The following is a 21535-nucleotide window of genomic DNA, read 5'->3' as shown; positions in this document are numbered from 1 at the left end:
TATCGCCTATATCGCTTATATCGTTTGGTAGACGAGGCTAATAAGTACCGGTTTTTGATTGAAGGATAACATGGCACGGTTGGTGATTCTTTTCGCTGAGGTAAATGAAATCTGTAAAATGAGGTATGATTGAGTACCTTATTTTATCAGTTCCCGATCATGATTAAATTTATTAATTCAATAGCCAAAAAGCTGCACCGAAATCCTTCGAAACGGTTGGAATTCCAGTGGCGTATAAAACATCAATCCAGATGGTGGCAGCCCAATCCAAGTAGAGATGCTATAATTTAGACTTAAACTAAACTTTCGTAGGTCACTTTTGTTTCATTCGAATTCTCAAAAAAATTCTGAGGAGTCTGGAAGCCGAAAAAAAAGAACTTCGATCGGATTTCAGGCATATATGATTTCCGTAAACTAATTTTTTTTTCCTACTTTTACTATGTATGCTCTTCACGTTCAGTACTTGTGTTTTCAGATCTTTTTTTCTTTTTTTTTTTCGAAATAGCTTTATCAGACATTTTTCTCAGGTTGAATAACATATAATTGAGGATGTGTCTTTTTAATGTTGTGTGACATGATTACGGATGGTGGAGGTTGAACCGTTTTTCAGGGATGTTTGAACAGCTCTGTTGGCTTGGATGGTTATCCCACAAAAATGGCTTTGGAAATTTGAGCAGCGAGTTCTGGCTTGGAAACGACATGTCATGTTCAGAAATGATCTTGAAGATTTTAAAGGGAATATCAAATATACTGAAGACGAAGTTTTCCACGAAAAAAGAAAGAACGACAAGAATGAAACAGCTGCGCCCAGGAGTATAATGGAGTTTGGTGGTACAGTAACAGTAGATGCCAGGGAAGCAATTTCAGTGATCTTTATCTTCGTGGTGAACATTCTACGTTTGCGAATAGAGTCAACTGGTTCAAGTAGAGGGGATTTCACTGCTTCATCGCGATTCTAAGCCTTAATTCTTGTTTTTCTGTCAGTGAGTTCTAAGCTCTTTACACACTCTCCGCTGTTTTTATTAGACTTCGAAATTTGAATAATAAAAACTATGTTTAATTTGCATTGGAAACATAGTCATGCTCAAAAAGCTTTGTATTTAAGTCTATAAATATCTTACCCCTAACACTTACGAGAAGTGGCAAAACTAATTGGTTCGCCTCCCCTTTATAGAAGGTGGTAGATTGATAACCCTTCCACTTAACATAACACACAGTAATTTTTTCAGTTATCTCTATTAAGTTATTTGAAAGTATCCCCTTTCACCCACATAATGTTGCAAAACATTGACAAAAAATTACTGTTCATTCTACAAACACCAAGCAACATTGAAATACGGGCGAGGCGATATAAAATGAAAGTTTTAGAAAAATTTCAACGGTAGTGGAGCGTGACAAGACCTCTCCTATTCAGCTCAAGCAGTGACTAGATGAATGTTCACAGGTATAACAACTTTTGTTTGTGCGTTGATTGCATTTAAAAGTAATAAAAAAAAAATACTTGCTCGGCGTATTACAGGCAGAATGGTTTCAGCGTAAGAGATTACAAGCATAGAGATGCTGTAATTTAGACTTAAACTAAACTTTCGTAGGTCACTTTTGTTTCATTCGAATTCTCAAAAAAATTCTGAGGAGTCTGGAAGCCGAAAAAAAAGAACTTCGATCGGATTTCAGGCATATATGATTTCCGTAAACTAATTTTTTTTTCCTACTTTTACTATGTATGCTCTTCACGTTCAGTACTTGTGTTTTCAGATCTTTTTTTCTTTTTTTTTTTCGAAATAGCTTTATCAGACATTTTTCTCAGGTTGAATAACATATAATTGAGGATGTGTCTTTTTAATGTGGGGTCCGTACCTCGGGAGGACCCTTAGTTGATTTTTTTCTGACAGTTAGTAGAACTGTAGATATTGATAACTGAAATAAAAAATGGGTAACTCTTTTGGAAGGCCAAGGTCAAAGTGGTTTAAGCAAAGACTCCTTCATTATTAAATCTTGCTATAATTTTGTATCTTCTCTCTTAAATAAACATCAAAGAATTTTAAAGAATTTTGGATACAAATTATGGTTTTCAATCTAAGCCTTTGAATTATTTATTAAATCAAGATGTTTTCATTATAGGTCGGGAGTTATTCTTTGCGCCAAATGACCCAAGCTTACACCGTAAGCCATTGGCAAGAACTGACTTTAACCTAACCTGTCTGCGCTTCTTTCAAATTTATGTAATTCGAAAATATCAGCTTTTGTTTTAAATGAAAGATAATTCTCTAATGGTTCATCAGAGGGATTGTCGAGATTTTTCATTCGTGATCCCTAAATTTACATAATGTGAAAATTGTGTTAAGATAGCATGGGTTACCGTTTATGTTTTGCCGCTACAAATTAAATTTTTCGTGACAAGAAGAGAAGACTTTCCAATATTTTTGTTTTTTTAATTTTCCAAAGACCTTGTTCTCCTGTGAGGCGAGGAGGTCATTAATAATTAATCAACAGAAATATGCTTGTCAATACAAAAGAGAATTCATCATTATCCTAAACATTCTATAAATGTAAATTAACCCGCCACTCATAACACAGACAAAATTTGTCGGTAATGCATCACAATAGAGCCAACCTCGTCAAAATGACAGAATTATCATTGTATTCCCTGTAGGGAATCAAAGCGAAGGTTTCCTTCAGCTACTTGCAGTTCACCCTAGATTCAATGAATTGTTTTCAGTCATGCATCATGTTTCTTTTCGTGGTTTTGGAGAGGCTTTCATGTAGTGGCCTCTCAGATGTAGGTAGGAGGATTATGATTGTATTTTTCCACACATTTTCTTATTTCCATAGATCCAGTTAAGACGACGATAATTTCCCATTTATCGAAAGATAAGAACAGGTTTTAAATTTTAGTCCCGATAAAATAATGGCAACTATTTATCTAATCTCAATCTCAATCTAATCTCTGATGTAACGATTACTATTGATAAAAAAAACAAATGTTTCGAGAGCAAAGCCATTAGCTCGAATAAAAAATATTTTCTTTTTCGTTTCATTACATTTGCTAACCGGCTTTTGCCAAATTATGTTTAAACGTGTGAGTTTTTGATAACTTGAGAAATCCAGTACACCAGTGTTTTTACATTAAGCCATCTTGTCTCGCAGTGGAGCTCGCTGTCAAGTCATTGCGAACTTTTTTGTTTAGAGAGAAACCACGTTATAGTATGGCTCATAAAGTCTGTGCCCCAAATGTTCCGAACTACAACGTGGGCATTTGATCATTATTGTCTCGCTGTCAACTAAAATCGAAACGTTTCTACTTATAAAGACTCCATACAAGAAACCAGAAATTGTTCGCGATTCTTAGAAATAAATAATTGATAGTTGTTCGGTGTTGTGAATCTTAAATAGTTCCATGCATAACAAAGGAGTTTGAAGAGAAAGTTGCAAACAAGGCTCTCCTGAATCACGTGATCAGCACACCGATAGCAAAGACAGCAGAGAGTTGTGAAATACAATGTTTCATTGAAGTCAAGTGTGAATCATACAACTTTGGACCAAATGACAATGGTGATTACTTGTGCGAGCTGAGTGACTCCGATGGTGTTAGAGATCCAGATGACTTGAGGGCAAGACAAGACTTCCTTCACCGTGCAACAAAGGTATCATGGGGAGGGGGTGTAGTGAAAAGCATAACATGAAAATAGAGAAATCGCTTTTTGATAATTGAGAGATGAATTTCGTAATTTTTGGACCACGAAATGTTGGCTCAAAACGTCGCAAAACTCGGAAAAACCTCTTGACGGCGATGGAAATTCCATCTAATAGCTAACCTTCTGATATTACATCAAGAAAACTCTATAATTTGTCGTTGCCTGTTTCAAGCTGTGAAACTTGGTTCAAAGAGTTATTTATGGTCATATTGAAGCGCCTGCATGTGGAGAGCCGATTGGGCAAGGTTACGTTATGTAAATTTGGTAGCTGTGAGAGATATTGCTAAAATGTTTAATCTGCCAAGGGTTGCGTGTACGATGATATTTGGACCATGTTCCACATCCAATTAGAAACTTAAACCAATTAATAAAGAAGTTTGTGTCATCTTTTCTTTCTTACATACCTTTATTCATGTAGCGATCTTTCGAAAAACCAAAACAAGTTGGTTCTTTTCGTTTAATCTACGCATTATTTTCTTTTGCATTCTATTAAAGAATCCATGTGCTACCGCTCAATGTCCTCCAAACTCACGATGTTATTCAGATTTTGAACACGAAACCTATCTCTGCGTTTGCTCACCGGGATTTACCGGAGACAAGTGTGAATCAGGTGAATGAGTGTAATAAGTTTAGCATTACCTACTTCATGATGCTGTGATCACTTTCTTCTGCGGTTTTGAGAGAGATCAGAAATGGAGGTAGGTTAATATTTTGTAGATTTGGACGAGTGCACAGACGGAAAGCATGCCTGTCACGTGAACGCCATATGTAACAATTCTGAAGGGTCATACAGCTGCCTGTGCAAGGATGGATATAAAGGCGATGGGTTTCTATGTGAAGGTGAATATTTAGCGATTTTTGTTCCAGTTGGGATATAAAGTGATATCTACCCTAATAGGTAAAATATTTCTTTGAATAAAAGTAGCTGCAGTGAGATAGAGGAGCCCCTGAGATTGTATTGAGTAGTGCCACTCTTTCTTAGGAAAAATTCAGCGAGACATCTTGGTGCCGAGCAGTTAGGCACTTTAAACAACTCCCGACATTTTGAGCTAACTCTCTAACTGTTTAAGGTTTCCTAGCCTAAGGAACTAAGAGCCTTGTGAATATTGTTGCTCACATGCATGAGTCTGGCAGACCTATTTCGCTACTTTTTTACTATGTCAGAGTAGCCTTTTCCAATGGTGTCACAGACCTTACAGCAGTTATTGAAATGTCGTTTGACTAGAGCATTGTGGATAGAGTGGCTATGTCTACTAAATCCCAAATCTGCCTCAAGCCTCCTATTTCCGAACTGGTTTCAATTGGCTCTTAAAGTGTTCAGCTCTGTCTTTTATGAATGTCTAATTCACAAAATTACCGTAGCCTGATACATTTACAACTTTGACTTGGCGGCAAATAAAAAACCTAGGTTAGCAAATTGATGAAAATAAATGAGGTGGTATCGTTTGTTTGTTTGTTTTTAATTGTTTGTAATTTTTTTGGTTTTTTTGCTACCATTGTACTGTTATAGAACGAAAAAGCTGCGCCGAACTGCTTCGAGACGGTTGGAATTCCAGTGGCGTATATACCATCAATCCAGATGGTGACAATTCGATCCAAGTGTTATGTGACATGACAACGGAAGGTGAAGGTTGGACTGTTTTTCAGAAACGTTTGGACGGCTCTGTTAACTTCTATCGTGGATGGGAATCCTACAAAAACGGCTTTGGAAATCTGAGTGGCGAGTTCTGGCTTGGAAACGACAATATAAATCGTTTGACAGACTCTGATGACGTCATATTGAGAGTTGACCTGGAAGACTTTGAAGGGAACATCACCTACGCTGAGTACACGACTTTTAAGGTGGCAGACGAGGCCGACAAGTACCGGCTTTTGATTGGAGGATACAGGGGTACTGCTGGTGACTCTATGGCAGAGGGACTTTCCCTAAGGTAAATGAAATCGGAATCACAAAGTGCAAAAGGGATATTATCTAGATCAGGTGTTTGCCCGCGATTACTGACTGACCCTAACCATATGAGTATGAAGAATTGATATATCGATTGACTAATTGCTCACTAGGGCGGATGATTAGTTGAAACAATATTAGACTTAATGATTCAGAGACTGACTGAATAAATTTTTGATTTACTGAAAAATTGACAGATTAATTGACTTAAGAACTAAATGACTGATCGATTAACGGAGTGATTGACTTATTGCCTGATTGATTTTCTGATTGATTGCCTTATAATTAATAAATGATTTATTATAGCAATATGTCGTTTACAACGAAAGATGTGGACAACGACTTGAGCGGTCAGAACTGTGCTCTGTTGTTCCAAGGAGCTTGGTGGTACAACGATTGTCATCATTCAAACCTCAACGGCTTATATCGTGGAGGATCATTCAGTGATTCGCCTGCAAATGGTGTCTCTTGGAATTCTTTCAGAGGAGCTTGGTACTCCCTGAAACGTACCGAGATGAAAATGAGGCCTTCAAATTGAAAATAACTAAATGCTGCTCGACGTTCTGGTTTACAGTTTCACTGTGGATTACCATCACAGATATGGAACATTTATTATTAAAGCTAACAGCTAACAGTAGTTAATGTTAAGAGAAGTAGGTCTTGAATATGTCTAATCTGAAAGTCAATTTGGTTTCGTAAATCAGTGAAAGGTTAATTTAGGGCCCTCAATGTGAGAAGAGAAAATCAGTTTTTTAGATGTGCCACACTTCTCTGACCTTTAGTAAATTCCACTCTTTTATTGAAAATGAATGCCGTGCATTTGTGTTTAGTCGTGATAATTTATCCCAAAATATTAAGTTTAAGAGATAGAAATTATATGTAAGGTATGTTTAAAGACTGAAATTACGGTTTGGAACAAAAGCGTAGGTAAATGAAGATTTGATGTATATAATTTCATGTAAAAGGGTGATATAGGTGGTAATATTAAAGAGACCAAGAGAGACGAAGAGCCTCCTGAAGAAACAAAAAGCTTAAACAAAACAAAAAATGCTTCACTCACAGCTCTACCACAGCTTCACTTGGTTTCAGGTTACGCACACTACAGGGCACCGCTCGATAAGCTCTCAAGAAAGATCCGCAAGCGATGATTTTCTTCACCAACCCCTTGTGTTTGGCCCAAATACCCATCCTGTGACCAGTAGGTGAACGACTTCACAGAACATAAAACACCGCTTTGCAATTGTCATTTATTTCCAATAAACACCGTAAAGATGAAACAAGGACGTTCAGTCTCCCTTACTACCTACAGCCGGTAACTTTTCTCGTCGTATCATATGATGTGAAGTAAAATAGCTGAAAGCCAGTCATTTCTTATTTTGGATGACATGGTACAAACTTGATGTAAATTTCTTTAATGCAATTTAAAGCTTTTATAAAGAAGATGAAGACAAGTCAAGTGTACATATTGTCATTTATATTTTAGTAAGCTGCACTCGAGTGTAAAGTTCATCGTTTACTTGCCTTACGTATTGTTTGCGTAACCTTTTAAAGAAAAACGAAAAATGGCTTTGCAGCTGCAAATCTGGTTCACGTTCGACTTCTACATGCACGATGTACTAAGGCTATTTACATTGACCAACTACACTCGTGAGTATAATAAAGTATAAATACGAAAGTAATTAAGTCCAACGAAATGTATCTCGGTTGGTCCAGAGTCCAGTTGCTATATTTAGATCCCTGGTCGGTGGAAACAGAGCATTTCCTCTTTCCTGTTATACAAGCAAGTTTTATGAGTTTAGTTTCCCAACATAGTTCGTTTAGCCAAGCAGTTAATCACAGTTAATCGCCTAAAATAATGTAAATTTACCTTCTCAGTCGAAAAGATATCGCCACAGTAGTGTAGAAGAATACTATCCTTGACACAGTTCTCTTCAGATTTTTCTTGCTTGTTTTCTGACTGAAAGGGAAAACCTACAAAATTTGAAAGGTTCACCTCAAAGCTATCAACACTTAATGAATAATGACATAATTCTTCTAAGGGATTCGGGTAATTAAAAATTTTCGAAAGCGTAACCTATGTTTGCATCACGCCCCGCCTTTTGTAGTTTTCCGATGTATTTCGTTGATTTAACCTTTGATACCTTTCCACTCTTCTTCAAATTACGAACTGAATCACTTAGGTGGCAAAACGTATTTCAAGACTACTATTTCAATTACGTTTTAATTAAGTGTCAACTAAGCGGCTCTGATCGATTAGCTGGACTCGTTAACTTCACGGAAGATAAAGATTTCATTTACAGAGAAATAAAGGTAATTAATTACAATAAACTTGTTGCGATCGTTCTACTCCAACGATGATTATTGTCCAGTAAAATAACCTTATTATCTAAATGTTACCGTCAACAAAATCATTTGGAAGGCTCAGCGGGGTAGATGAATTTACGTTTGATAAAACGAGGTCCAAAAATTCATTGGAAAAAAAAAAGAAAGGAAAAGTGGGCAAAGTAAAGTAGAGAAAAGGACAACTCTACCTTCAATTATTTTGGACCGGGCTTTCTTGTAGATTCTGCCCCAAGGCGACTCCTCTCGTTTACGCCGTTTGATAAATAGAGAATAATACATGGGCGCACGATATGGAATAGCTCACGAGTGAGCGCAGCGAACGAGTGAGTTGTCGAGTTGCACACGAGAAGAGAAATTCCATATCTTAAAGCAACCATGTATTGTTTTGTTTATCATATAAACACAATAGCCCTTTACTGAGGAGAAAAGCCGACTTCATTAATGAATGAAAATAAATGAATCGAAAGTTCGTAGAGTGCGTTGGCGCTAACTCTAAGATGGAAAAATGCGTTGAATCATGATTACAAAAACAACAATGGTCGTAATTTTCAATTTAAAAAATTCTCATTTATTGACTTTGTCCTTAACGTCAGAAGAAGTCTTTCAGGTAAACGGCCAAAATCGGCTTGTGGCAAATCTTCCAGTTGTCGATTTTCATTCTCAGCCGAGAGAAATGCTAACACCAAAGCCACTGAATACGTAACTTTCGGGATTTTCTTTTGGTATATTGGTTTTCTTCCCCTTCTAGGAAAGTTTGAACCTCATTGTCTGTCAGCGATACGGATTTTTTGGTGTTTTAGCCGCCATAATTCGAGAAAGCTCCGGCAAACAATTTGTATTGAGAATCGTGAATCGCTTTGCCATTAATTCATCAACCTGACCGAGTGGTGCCAAAGGCCAAACAGCTGATTGGCTATATTAACACACGTAAAAAAAACTACGATATTTTTTCACGTGTGTTGTTAACCCTCATCCTTAGTCAAATTGTCAAATCCAGAAAATCGATCAGAGCACTCAGCTGACACTTGAATTTCTCTGGGTACACCTTTATAGTTCTAAATTTGTAAGGCAGACATCGTTCTTCATCCACACAAGCCGACTGACAAAAGCTTTTCGAATACACTTCTGTTTCTCTTATCACGGTCGTTTACTTGTGCCATTTTCGGACATGACGATTTGCTCATCGCTGATCTTAGCTTAATGCGTGTCAGATGTGAAAATGTTAACGACCTAGCCCATGATAGAGAGTTTTAGGCTCAGTGGTAGAGCTTCGGAGCGCGGAATCCGGTTGGAGATTCGATTTTTCACGGAGGACTCAGAATTTCTGCTTTTTCGTTTGTCCGTGACAAGAAGAGAAAACTTCAAAATATTTTTTTATTTTGTTTTTCAAAGACCTGGTATGGGAGTAAAGTTCTCCATTGGGGTGAGGAGGTCATCAAAAATTAATTAGCAGAAATATTATTGTTAATGCAAAAGAGAATTCATCAATATCGTAAACATTATTTAAATGAAAATTAACACGCCACTCATAAAACAGACAAAATTTGTCGGTGATGCATTACAATAGGGCCAGCCTTTTGGCAATAACAGAATAATCGTTGAACCTGTGGGGCTTCAAAGACGGTTTATCTTCAGTTACTTGCAGTTCATCCTAGATTCCATGAATTGTTTTCAGTTATGTATCATGTTTCTTTTCGTGGTTTTAGAGAGGCTTTTGTGGAGTGGCCTCTCAGATGTAGGTAAGAGGATTATGATTTTATTTTTCCACACAATTTCTTATTTCTATAGATTTAGTTAATTATTTCATAATTTTTATTCATTGAAAGATAAATGCAGGTTTTAGATTTTTAGTTCAATTTAAATAATGGCAACTGTTTGCTAAACTATATTGTTTTTCGTCACCTATTTTGACTTTTACATCTCAATCTAAACTTTCATGATAACGATTACTTTTTATCAAAAAAAGTTTCGAAAGCAAAGCCCATGGCTCAAATAAAAAAATTTCTTTATCTTTATTTCATCACCCTTTCTAGCCGGTGTTTGCCAAATTATGATTGGATATGTGATCTTTTGATAACTTCACAAAGTCGGTGCACCAGTCTTTTACATTAAGCCTTCTTGTCTCGCAGTGGAGCTCACTGTCAAGTCATTGCGAAACTTTTTCATTTATAAAGAGACCATAAAATAGTATGGCTTATAAAGTTGGTGCCCAAAATGTTCCGAGCTGCAATGTGAGGTTTTAATCTTTATTGTCTCGCTGTTAACTAAAATCGAAACCTTTCTATTTATGAAGAATCCATACTAGAAACCAGAAATTGTTTGCAATTCTTAGAAATCAATAATTTATAGTTGTTCGGTGTTGTGAATCTTAAATAGTTCCATGCATAACAAAGGAGTTTGAAGAGCCAGTTGCAAACAAGGCTCTCTTGAATCACGTGATCAGCACACCGAGAGCAAAGACAGCAGAGATTTGTGAAATACAATGTTTCATTGAAGTCAAGTGTGAATCATACAACTTTGGTCCAAATGAGAATGGTGATTACTTGTGCGAGCTAAATGATTCCGATGGTGTTAGAGATCCAGATGACTTGAGGGCACGACAAGACTTCCTTTACCGTGCAACAAAGGTATCATGGGGAGGGGGTGTAGTGAAAAGCATAACATGAAAATAGACATATCGCTTTTTGATAATTGAGAGATGAATCTCGTGATTTTTGGACCACGAAATGTTGGCTCAAAACGTCGCAAAACTCGGAAAAACCTCTTGACGGCGATGGAAATTCCATCTAATAGCTAACCTTCTGATATTACATCAAGAAAACTCTATAATTTGTCGTTGCCCGCTTCAAGCTGTGAAACTTGGTTCAAAGAGTGATTCATGGTCATATTGAAGCGCCTGCGTATGGACAGCCGATTGGGCAAGGTTACGTTATGTAAATTTGGTAGCTGTGAGAGATATTGCTAAAATGTTTAATCTGCCAAGGGTTGCGTGTACGATGATATTTGGACAATTTTCCACATTCAATTAGAAACTTAAACCAATCAATAAAGAAGTTTATGTCCATCTTTTCTTTCTTTGATACCTTTATTCATGTAAAGATCTGTTTGGCTTCTGAATATCTTTCGAAAAACCAAAACAAGTTGTTTCTTTTCGTTTAATCTACGCATTATTTTCTTTTGCATTCTATTAAAGAATCCATGTGCTACCGCTCAGTGTCCTCCAAACTCACGATGTTATTCAGATTTTGAACACGAAACCTATCTCTGCGTTTGCTCACCGGGATTTACCGGAGACAAGTGTGAATCAGGTGAATGCGTGTAATAAGTTTAGCATTACCTACTTCATGATGCTGTGATCCCTTTTTATTCTGCGGTTTTGAGAGAGATCAGAAATGGAGGTAGGTTAATATTTTGTAGATTTGGACGAGTGCACAGACGGAAAGCATGCCTGTCACGTGAACGCCATATGTAACAATTCTGAAGGGTCATACAGCTGCCTGTGCAAGGATGGATATAAAGGCGATGGGTTTCTATGTAAAGGTGAATATTTAGCGAGTTTTGTTCCAGTTGGAATATAAAGTGATATCTACCCTAATAGGTAAAATATTTCTTTGAATAAAAGTAGCTGCAGTGAGATAGAGGAACCCCTGCGATTGTATTGAGTAGTGCCACTATTTCTTGGGAAAAATTCAGCGAGACATCTTGGTGCCGAGCAGTTAGGCACTTAAACAACTCCCGACATTTTGAGCTAACTCTCTGACTGTTTAAGGTTTCCTAGCTAAGGAACTAAGAGCCTTGTGAGTATTGTTGCTCACATGCATGAGTCTGGCAGACCTATTTTGCTACTTTTTTACTATGTCAGAGTAGCCTTTTCCGATGGTGTCACAGACCTTACAGCAGTTATTGAAATGTGGTTTGACTAGAGCATTGTGGATAGAGTTTAGAGAGTGGCTATGTCTACTAAATCCCAAATCTGCCTCGAGCTTCCTATTTCCGAACTGGTTTCAATTGGCTCTTAAAGTGTTCAGCTCTGTCTTTTATGAATGTCTAATTCACAAAATTACCGTGGTTTTTTCTTACCATTGTACTGTTATAGAACGAAAAAGCTGCGCCGAACTGCTTCGAGACGGTTGGAATTCCAGTGGCGTATATACCATCAATCCAGATGGTGGCGATTCGATACAAGTGTTGTGTGACATGACAACGGAAAGTGGAGGTTGGACTGTTTTTCAGAGACGTTTGGACGGCTCTGTTGACTTCTATCGTGGATGGGAATCCTACAAAAACGGCTTTGGAAATCTGAGTGGCGAGTTCTGGCTTGGAAACGACAATATACATCGTTTGACAGACTCTGATGACGTCATGCTCAGAGTTGACTTGGAAGACTTTGAAGGGAACATCACCTACGCTGAGTACACGACTTTTAAGGTGGCAGACGAGGCCGACAAGTACCGGCTTTTGATTAGAGGATACAATGGTACTGCTGGTGACTCTATGGCTGAGGGATATTCCGTAAGGTAAATGAAAAGTGCAAAAAGAATATTATCTAGATTCGGTGTTTGCTTTCGAATAGTAGCTGACCCTAACCCTATGGCTTTCGATTGGAGGATATAATGGAAGGGCTGGTGACGCTATTACTGCAATGCTACATCCATTGCAGTAAGAAACCCTCAATTACCAGTTTCCACTGACGAAGGGCTAACGTCAGCTTTGTAAATATTTACGGTGGCCAATTTACATTATCAAGTCCGTTGATAAAACCAAAATTACGTCAATTACTAGGTTTATTATGAATTTGATATTGAAATTTTAAGCATAATCCCCAAAGAATGGATGTCATAAAGAAAGGCTGGAGACTCAATGAAATTGTATTCAAAGAACGGAGATGATTCATTACCGGCTGAGGGGAAGCACGTTGTGATTAATGGGTCATTAGTATACTGACACCGAACGAAACTGAAAATCTTACAGGCTTTGATTGGATTTCAAACTTGAAGCCGGATGTTACATTCGCACAAAAACGTTAAGTGGTGTTTAAATTTTTGGTCGACGACTGAAAAAAAAATTGCGCAGCCATCAGCTTATTTCAATCTCTCTTGAGTTCTATTTGGTTGTCTGGTTGCTACTCCTACAATCATCAGGGAAACTCCAGTTTCCTTAAAACCACAACTGAGATTACGGTGTTTTTTTTCCAATTTCAAGATATGTCATAGGAAAAAAAACCATACGGCTGTTAAAAATTTTTACGGTTGGAATAACGAGGTTTAGAAAGCCAGTTAAAAGCTGAAATATAGAAAGAACGAAATAAAGAATCTATTACAATCAGTGTATGCTGATGTTAAAGTTGCAATCAACTGGCAAACCAAGTTGGCAAGTTGGCTGTAGGATCTTGGATTGTCTATCTGTTTGTCTACTTGCATGTTTATCTCTCCTGTCCTTATGGGAATTTATCCACATAACTTCATACGACTAAGTTGCATAGTTTTTAATAGAAAAGAATCTCTACGTATTCAAGTATGTTAGGAACGAGCTTAAACGAACTTTTTTTCATTTCAGCAATATGCAGTTTTCTACAAGAGATCAAGACAATGATTATCGTAATGACCTACCCAGCTGCGCCCAACTTTTTAAGGGAGCCTGGTGGTGCAGAAATTGCCATAGGTCCAATCTGAACGGATTGTACCTCAATGGTCCCCATACCACTTTTGCTGATGGAGTCAATTGGTACACCTTTAGGGGGCCTCATTACTCACTAAAACGTACCGTGATGAAAGTAAAAACGAAGGCATAAGGTGATGTCTGTGCAAGAGTGAACGAAAAGGAAACAATTTGAACTTAAACCCGCGCTAAACCTACCTCAGCAAGTAAATACGTAGTATTAAATTGAACTGATTTTTCTTTGATAGCTTTTAATACAAATTATACCGACGAAGCAAAGATTAAGTGTAGCCGTATGTAAAAGTTTTTTATGAGTTTAATCATATAGGAACCTTTGGACTACAACTTCGATTAGGAGTTGAAAATTGCAACCAGGATTCTACATGCGCCATTTACATTGAAAATTTATATTGACTTGCATTCGAGAGGATTGCGAAGCATTAAAGACGAGTGAGAGCAAGTCCCCTAATTCATTGTTCGCTTAACAGTTAGAATACTAAAAAAAAAGGCTAAAAATTTGGCGTATATTGTCATGAGAGATTTGTAACCAAAATCCTCCAAACAGCTTTAATCTGATAATTTCCATTGATTTGTGTTTCATTCTTCGGAAGTGGTAGAGGCATTAAAGACGAGAAAACTAAGTCCGAAGTTAAATAACCGTTATCTCTGGTATATGGAAATTTGTAAAGAGGAGCTGCCCTCCCATCAGACCAAGCGAATTTTCTGAGTTCCGTTCCCTTATATTGTCCATTCAGTCAATCACTTCACATTTGATCACACAGCAAATTACAGGGAAATTTTACCGTCCCGGCCGAAAACGTATCGTTGTAATAGTGAAGAAACAGAAACTTTTGGACTGCTAGACAATGTCATTGAAATTGAAACCGATGAACTTGTGTTTAAGTACAGTCCATATTTTATATACGTTATCATAATCTTAGTCCTAAAATCCTATTGTGAAATCAATTACTTTACCAAACATTCTAGAACGTTGGCGCACTGCGGAAATAGATATACTAAATGTATCAGAGGACAAAATCACAAAAGGGTCGATTAAAAGTACAAACGCTACATTAAAAAGACGCTTTTCTTGACTAATTGTCGCTCTATAAAACGACTTGCCTCTAGAAAGTAATAAATCTATGCTTAAGGTAGAGGGTGTGGCAGGTGTGTCCACTTCAGTGACGTCTCATGCAACAATTCTAAAAAAGACCGCATAACAATGTACGGAACGGTAAGGGTATTCACAGTAAAACAAATAAAGTAGCCCACGATAATCATATTTATGATCCAAGTTCTATGTAATTAGCTTCAAAAGCTTTATATGTTATCACTCAAACTTTTCAGAAGAATAAAAGGCTGATCTAGAATTTTATTATGTATTCCAACAAAACAAAAACCAGTTTTTAAAGTGAAACTATTTTTTTAGGTTCAGGACAATGTAATACTGTAGCCTCCAAGTGCTTGTGACCTCTTACGCCCAAACCAGTCGTTCTGCGCCTACCATGTAGTGCAAGTATTAATTTTCGTTTTCTTACGTTGATAATCTAAATTTCAATGTAAATACTAAAAGTTGCTTTACCTATGAACGTCGGTGTTGCCATCCGCCGGACCGCTTTATCCTCCAATTAAAGGCTGTAAACATAAAGTCGAAAGCGTAAGCGATTTTTCCTACAAAGTCTTCCAGGTCAACAATCAAGATAATGTCAAACGGCGAAAATTGTCGTTCCCAAGCTAGAACTCGTAACTGAGATTTCCAAACCCGTATTTGCAGCAGTCCCATCCAAGATAAAAGATAACCTTAATTATCAGAGTTGACGCCATACAACCCTTGCACTAGGGTGCCACCATTCAGATTGATGGTGCACACGTGCACGCCACAAAAATTTAACCATTCTAAAGCAGCTGGGCTCAACTTTTTGTATATGTGGAGTACCAAGGTAAATTCATGGAAAGCACTTTGTCTAATCTCACTGCCACTTTCTTCTAAAGTTATGTTTTTGGAGAAAGGTACTGAAAGGTACTCCTCTCTGTTTTCAATAACATGGTTTTCCGGTGCAAGACGAAAAACCCAGACAAACGTATTGTGTTAGGGGATTTAACGACTACATCGTTTAGCTGCGTTGGATTTTTACGTAAGACATACTATGGTGATTAATATCGTAACTAGATAGGTGAATGACTCATCTTAGAAAAGCTTTACAACGTTTTGAAAATTTTCTCTAGCTTTCATTCATCTCCCCCGTCGTCTCCTATTCAAGGTTGTTTTGCGTTGACGGAATTTTCAGTAGTTTCTTGCTAATAACGCTTATGTTGTTATGATAAGACATGACATGGAAACTTTGATAAGAACGCCAAGTACGCTGAGTACACGACTTTTAAGGTGGCAGATGAGGCTGATAAGTGCCGAATTTTGATTGGAGGATAACATGGCACGGTTAGTGATTGAGAGGTTGGGGACTTCCCTGAGGTAAATGAAATCTGTGAAATAAGGTACGATCGAATAGGGAATGAACCTGTCGACTGCTTGAATAACCCTTACTCTTGTCAGTTCCCGATCATGATCAATTAAAGAAACGTTGGACTTTAAATTTGAAAAATTGAAAGAATGTTCAATTGCATTGAAAACATATTCACGCTCAAAAATCTTTGTATCTATGTTAATAAATATGTTACCCTTGACACCTAGGAGGAGTGGCAAAACTAGTTGGCTCGCCTCCCCTTCATAGAAGGTGGTCGATAACCCTTCAGTTGACATAATTAAATGTGAATTTTCATTTATCTCTTATAGGTTAGTTGAAAGTCTTCCCTTCGTAATGTTGCTAAATATTAGCAAGAAATTACCATCCATCCTATAAACACCGAGGAATATTGAAATATGGGCGAGGGGGAGATAAAGTAAAAGTTATAAAAAAATTTCAACAGTTGTGGAGCGTGACAAGACTTCTGCCATTCAGCTCAACAGGTGACCACTTGAATGTTCACAGGTATAGCAACTTTTGGCTGTGTGGTGATTGCATCTGGGTTTTACATCGAAATTTGGATCGTCCAACCTGTAACAGGGAATCAAAGAGTACTTAGGGAGCTTTAGGTGCAGCCGAGAGCATCTTAGCTACCTAAGTTCTCCCCCAACTATCCGCGTGCATCCCGAATTGGACGGACGCACGCATTTAAGCTTTTGAATTATTTATGAAATCAAGTTATTTCATTATCAGTCGTAAGTGGTAGGGCTTTTTTTTCCTTTGTCATAACTAGTTATTCTTTGTGCCAGGTGACCTGAGCCTACGCCAAAAGCTTTTGGCAAGAACTGACTTTAATTTAAGCTTTCTGCCCTTACTTCAACTTTAAATAATGCGAGAATCGTATCATTTGTTTTGGATGTGAGATAATTTCCTGATGGTTCCATAGAAGGATTGTCGGGATTCATTCATTATCCCTCAACTCACCAAATATAAAAAAAATCTGCTGAGATAACATGGGTTACCGTATATGTTTTGTCGTTGCATATACCAGCTTCCTATCTCTGTAAATTTAACCCTCATCCTCAGTCAAATTGTCAAATCCGGTAAATGGATCAGAGCACTATGCTGACACTTGAATTTCCCTGGGTACACCTTTATGGTTCTAAAGTTATAAGGCAGACATCGTTCTTCATCCACACACCCCGACTGACAAAAGCTTTTCGAATCCACTTCTGTTTCTCTTATCACGGTCGTTTTCTTGTGCCATTTTTTTTCATGACGATTTGTTCATCACTGATCTTAGCTTAATGCAGGACGGGTGTAAGATGTGAAAATATTAATGACCTAGCCCATGATAGAGAGTTTGAGGCTTAGTGGTGGAGCATCAGAGCGCGGAATCCAGTTGGAGATTCGATTTTTCACGGAGGACTCAGATTTTCTGCTTTTTCGTTTGTCCGTGACAAGAAGAGAAAACTTTGAAATAATTTTTTTAATTTGTTTTTCAAAGACCTGGTATGGGAGTAAAGTTCCCCATCAGGGCAAGGAGGGCATCAAAAATTAACGAGCATAAATATTACTGGTAATACAAAAGAGAATTCATCAATATCCTAAACGTTCTTTAAATTTTGATTAACCCGCCACTCATAACACAGACAAAATTTGTTGGTAATGCATTACAATTGAGCCAGGCTTTGGCAATAACAGAATAATCGTTGAACCTGTAGGGCTTCAAAGACGGTTTCCCTTCAGTTACTTGCAGTTCATCCTAGATTCTATGAATTGTTTTCAGTTATGTATCATGTTTCTTTTCGTAGTTTTAGAGAGGCTTTCGTGGAGTGGCCTCTCAGATGTAGGTAAGAGGATTATGATTTTATTTTCCACACAATTTCTTATTTCTATAGATTCAGTTAAGTATACAGATTCAGTTAATTATTTCATAATTTTTATTCATTGAAAGATAAATGCAGATTTTAGATTTTTAGTTCAATTTAAATGATTTCAACTGTTTGCTAAACTTTACTGTTTTTCGTCACTTTTTTCTACTTAAATCGTTATTGTCTCGCTGTTGACTAAAATTGGAAACCTTTCTATTTATGAAGAATCCATACAAAAAAACCAGAAATTGTTTGCAATTCTTAGAAATCAATAATTGATAGTTGTTCGATGTTGTGAAATTTAAATAGTTCCATGCATAACAAAGGAGTTTGAAGAGCAAGTTGCAAACAAGGCTCTCCTAAATCACGTGATCAGCACACCGAGAGCAAAGACAGCAGAGATTTGTGAAATACAGTGTTTCATTGAAGTCAAGTGTGAATCATACAACTTTGGTCCAAATGGCGATGGTGGTTACTTGTGTGAACTGAGTGATTCCGAAGGTGTTAGAGATCCAGACGACTTGAGGGTACGGCAAGGCTCCGTTTACCGCGCAACAAAGGTATCATGGGGAGGGGGTGTAGTGAAAAGCATAACATGAAAATAGAGAAATTGCTTTTTCATAAAGATGAGTTTCTTGATTTTTGGACCACAAAATGTTGGCTCAAAACGTCACAAAGCTTGGAAAAACCTCTTGACAGCAATGGAAATTGTGTGTAATGGCTTACGTTCTGAGTTTACATCAAGAAAACTTCGCTAACTCTGTATTTTGTCGTTGCCTGCTTCAAGTTGTAAAACTAAGTTACTACAGTGACTTATGGTCATATTACAGTGCGTGGAGAGCCGATTCGGCCATGTTAGACGTTATGTAAATGTAGTAGCTGTGAGTTCCTGCTAAAATTTTTATCCTGCCAAAAGGTTGCGTGTAAGATGATATTTGGAAAATTTTCCACATTCAATTAGAAACGCTAACCAATCAACAACGAAATATTTCCATCTTTTCTTTATTTGATACCTTTATTCATGTAAAGATCTCTTTGTCTTCTGAACATCTTGCGAAAAACCAATACAAGCTGGTTCTTTTTGTTCAATTTACGTATATTTTCTTTTGCATTTCATTAAAGAATCCATGTGGTATCGCTCAGTGTCCTCCAAACTCACGATGTTATTCAGATTTTGAACACGAAACCTATCTCTGCGTTTGTTCACCGGGATTTACTGGAGACAAGTGCGAAATAGGTGAATGAGTGTAATAAGTTTGGCATTGCCTACTATATAAACCTGTGATCGCTTCCTTCATCGGTTTTCAAAGAGAGAGATTTTGAAGAGTTTTATAGCATTTTAAATTAATGAGTGACACATCGAAGTTAAAACACGAGGCACACTCCCGATCAATCACGGGTTGGAGGGGGAACATCAAAACAAAATTTCATTGAGTCAAACGATCAGTAATGCTGGAGGTAAGTTGACATTTTGTATATTTGGACGAGTGCACAGGCGGGAACCATGCCTGTCACGTGAACGCCATATGTAACAATTCTGAAAGGTCATACAGCTGTTCGTGTAAGGATGGATATAAAGGCGATGGGTTTCTAAATGAAGGTAAATATTTATCGAGTTTTGTTTCAGTTGGAATACAAATTAGTTTCTACTCCAGTAGGTAGAGTATCTATTTTAATAAAGGTAACTGCAGTGGGATAGAGGTTCCCCCGAGACTGTATTTAGTAATGCCACTCTTTCTAAAGAAAAGTTCAGCGAGACATCTAGGAGCCAAACAGTTAAGCACTTTCAACATTTCCCTACATTTTGAGCTGACTCGCTGTATGTCTATGGGTTCCTTGCCTAAGGAACCGAGAACCTCGGTTCCGTTTTTTTCGTTTACTCCTTTTTTCCTACTATTCTATTGTTGTAGAACGAAAAAGTTGCGCCGAACTGCTTCGAGACGGTTGGAATTCTAGTGGCGTATATACCATCAATCCAGATGGTGGCAATTCAATCCAAGTGTTGTGTGACATGACAACGGAAAGTGGAGGTTGGACCGTTTTTCAGAGACGTTTGGACGGCTCTGTTGACTTCTATCGTGGATGGGAATCCTACAAAAACGGCTTTGGAAATCTGAGTGGCGAGTTTTGGCTTGGAAACGACAATATACACCGTTTGACAGACTCTGATGACGTCATGCTCAGAGTTGACTTGGAAGACTTTGAAGGGAACATCACTTACGCTGAGTACACTACTTTTAAGATGGCAGACGAGGCTGACAAGTATCAGCTTCTGATTGGAGATTACAGAGGTACCGCTGGTGACTGCATGGCTGGGAGACATTCCTTAAGGTAAATGAGATCGTAACCACATAGAGCAACTAAATATAATCCAAAATCCCATGTGTATAGAGAATTGATAACCTAATTGACTAATGGGATGATTACCGGTAACTGAAACGATTTTGGACTTAGTGATTACGAGACTGACTAAATAAATTTTTGATTGACTGATGATGGATTGACAGATTGATTGACTGATGATTTCCTGTTTGATTGATTGATTATTTGACTGAGTGATAAACTTATTGTTTAATTGACTGATTATTTGACTGAGTGATAAACATATTGTTTAATTGACTAATGACTGACTGATTGCCTAATTCTTTGAACGATTCATTATAGCAAGATGTTGTTTACGACGAAAGATGTGGACAACGACTTGAGCGTTGACAACTGTGCACTGTTGTACAAAGGAGCCTGGTGGTACAGGAATTGTCACCATTCTAACCTCAACGGCTTATATCATGGAGGATCATTCAATGATTCGTATGCAGATGGTGTCTCTTGGAATTCTTTCAGAGGAAATTCATACTCACTGAAACGTACCGAGATGAAAATGAAGCCTTCAAATAGAAAATAACTAAATGGTGCTAAAAGCTGTGCTTCACAGTTTCATGGTGGAGTACCATCATAGACGTAAAGTATTTTTAATTAAAGCTAACAGTAGTTAATGTTAAGAGTAGTAGGCCCGGAATATCTGGTATAGTCAAATTGGCAAATTTAGGGCCCTCAATGTGAAAAAGCTGGTTAGTTTTTAGATTTGCACCTCTCTGACTTAGAGGCCTTTATTAAATTCAACATTTGTGTTTATTCGTTATAGTTTATCCCAAAATATGAACTTTAAGAAAATGACATCCTATGTAAGATATGTCTAGAGACTGAAACTTTTGTTGGGAGCAGTAATGCGTGTTGATTTAAACTTTGATAAAATTCGACTCGTTTTGAAATTTCTTACTAAATCACTGAGGAGGCAAAGTGTATTTCAAGACAACTATTTCAATAACGCTTTTGTTTGTTAAGCGGCATTCATAGAAAGTAAACAAATTTTTTTAACGCTTCTTTTAGACCCATCGTATTAAGAAAGATATAAATTTATCCTCGTTCCGCAAATATAGGGTTTTCTTGAAAAAAGGGGAAACATCGCACCCTTGTGCAATTTAGAAATAAATTTAACACCTATGTAGTAACAGGCAGATACTGACCGGTAATGTTGAAAAAAAACCATATTGTATT

The 21535-nt window shown here is 37.4% G+C and overlaps 3 protein-coding genes across 3 annotated transcripts; all 3 read left to right on the top strand.

The window, feature by feature from the left end:
* The first annotated feature begins 818 nt into the window (after positions 1-818).
* LOC131800143 (microfibril-associated glycoprotein 4-like) lies at positions 819-6181 on the top strand. The gene is made up of 6 exons (XM_066161146.1): positions 819-924; positions 3394-3644; positions 4191-4305; positions 4413-4535; positions 5206-5608; positions 5941-6181. Exons 1-6 carry the CDS (start codon positions 819-821, stop codon positions 6179-6181), a joined length of 1239 nt encoding a protein of 412 aa, XP_066017243.1.
* Positions 6182-9670: 3489 nt separating this feature from the next.
* LOC131800145 (microfibril-associated glycoprotein 4-like) lies at positions 9671-13790 on the top strand. Its single transcript, XM_059117822.2, has 6 exons — positions 9671-9725; positions 10363-10613; positions 11180-11294; positions 11404-11526; positions 12083-12503; positions 13543-13790. Exons 1-6 carry the CDS (start codon positions 9671-9673, stop codon positions 13775-13777), a joined length of 1200 nt encoding a protein of 399 aa, XP_058973805.2. The 3' UTR covers positions 13778-13790.
* A 3667-nt stretch (positions 13791-17457) lies between these two features.
* LOC131800146 (ficolin-2) lies at positions 17458-20927 on the top strand. The gene is made up of 6 exons (XM_059117823.2): positions 17458-17554; positions 17921-17959; positions 18290-18540; positions 19103-19217; positions 19891-20311; positions 20645-20927. Exons 1-6 carry the CDS (start codon positions 17458-17460, stop codon positions 20880-20882), a joined length of 1161 nt encoding a protein of 386 aa, XP_058973806.2. The 3' UTR covers positions 20883-20927.
* Positions 20928-21535: the final 608 nt, after the last annotated feature.

This window comes from Pocillopora verrucosa, chromosome 1 (genome assembly GCF_036669915.1).
Source record: "Pocillopora verrucosa isolate sample1 chromosome 1, ASM3666991v2, whole genome shotgun sequence".
NCBI lineage: Eukaryota > Metazoa > Cnidaria > Anthozoa > Scleractinia > Pocilloporidae > Pocillopora > Pocillopora verrucosa.
Note: the sequence above shows the minus strand (reverse complement) of the source record. Positions and strands in the feature narration are given on the sequence as shown.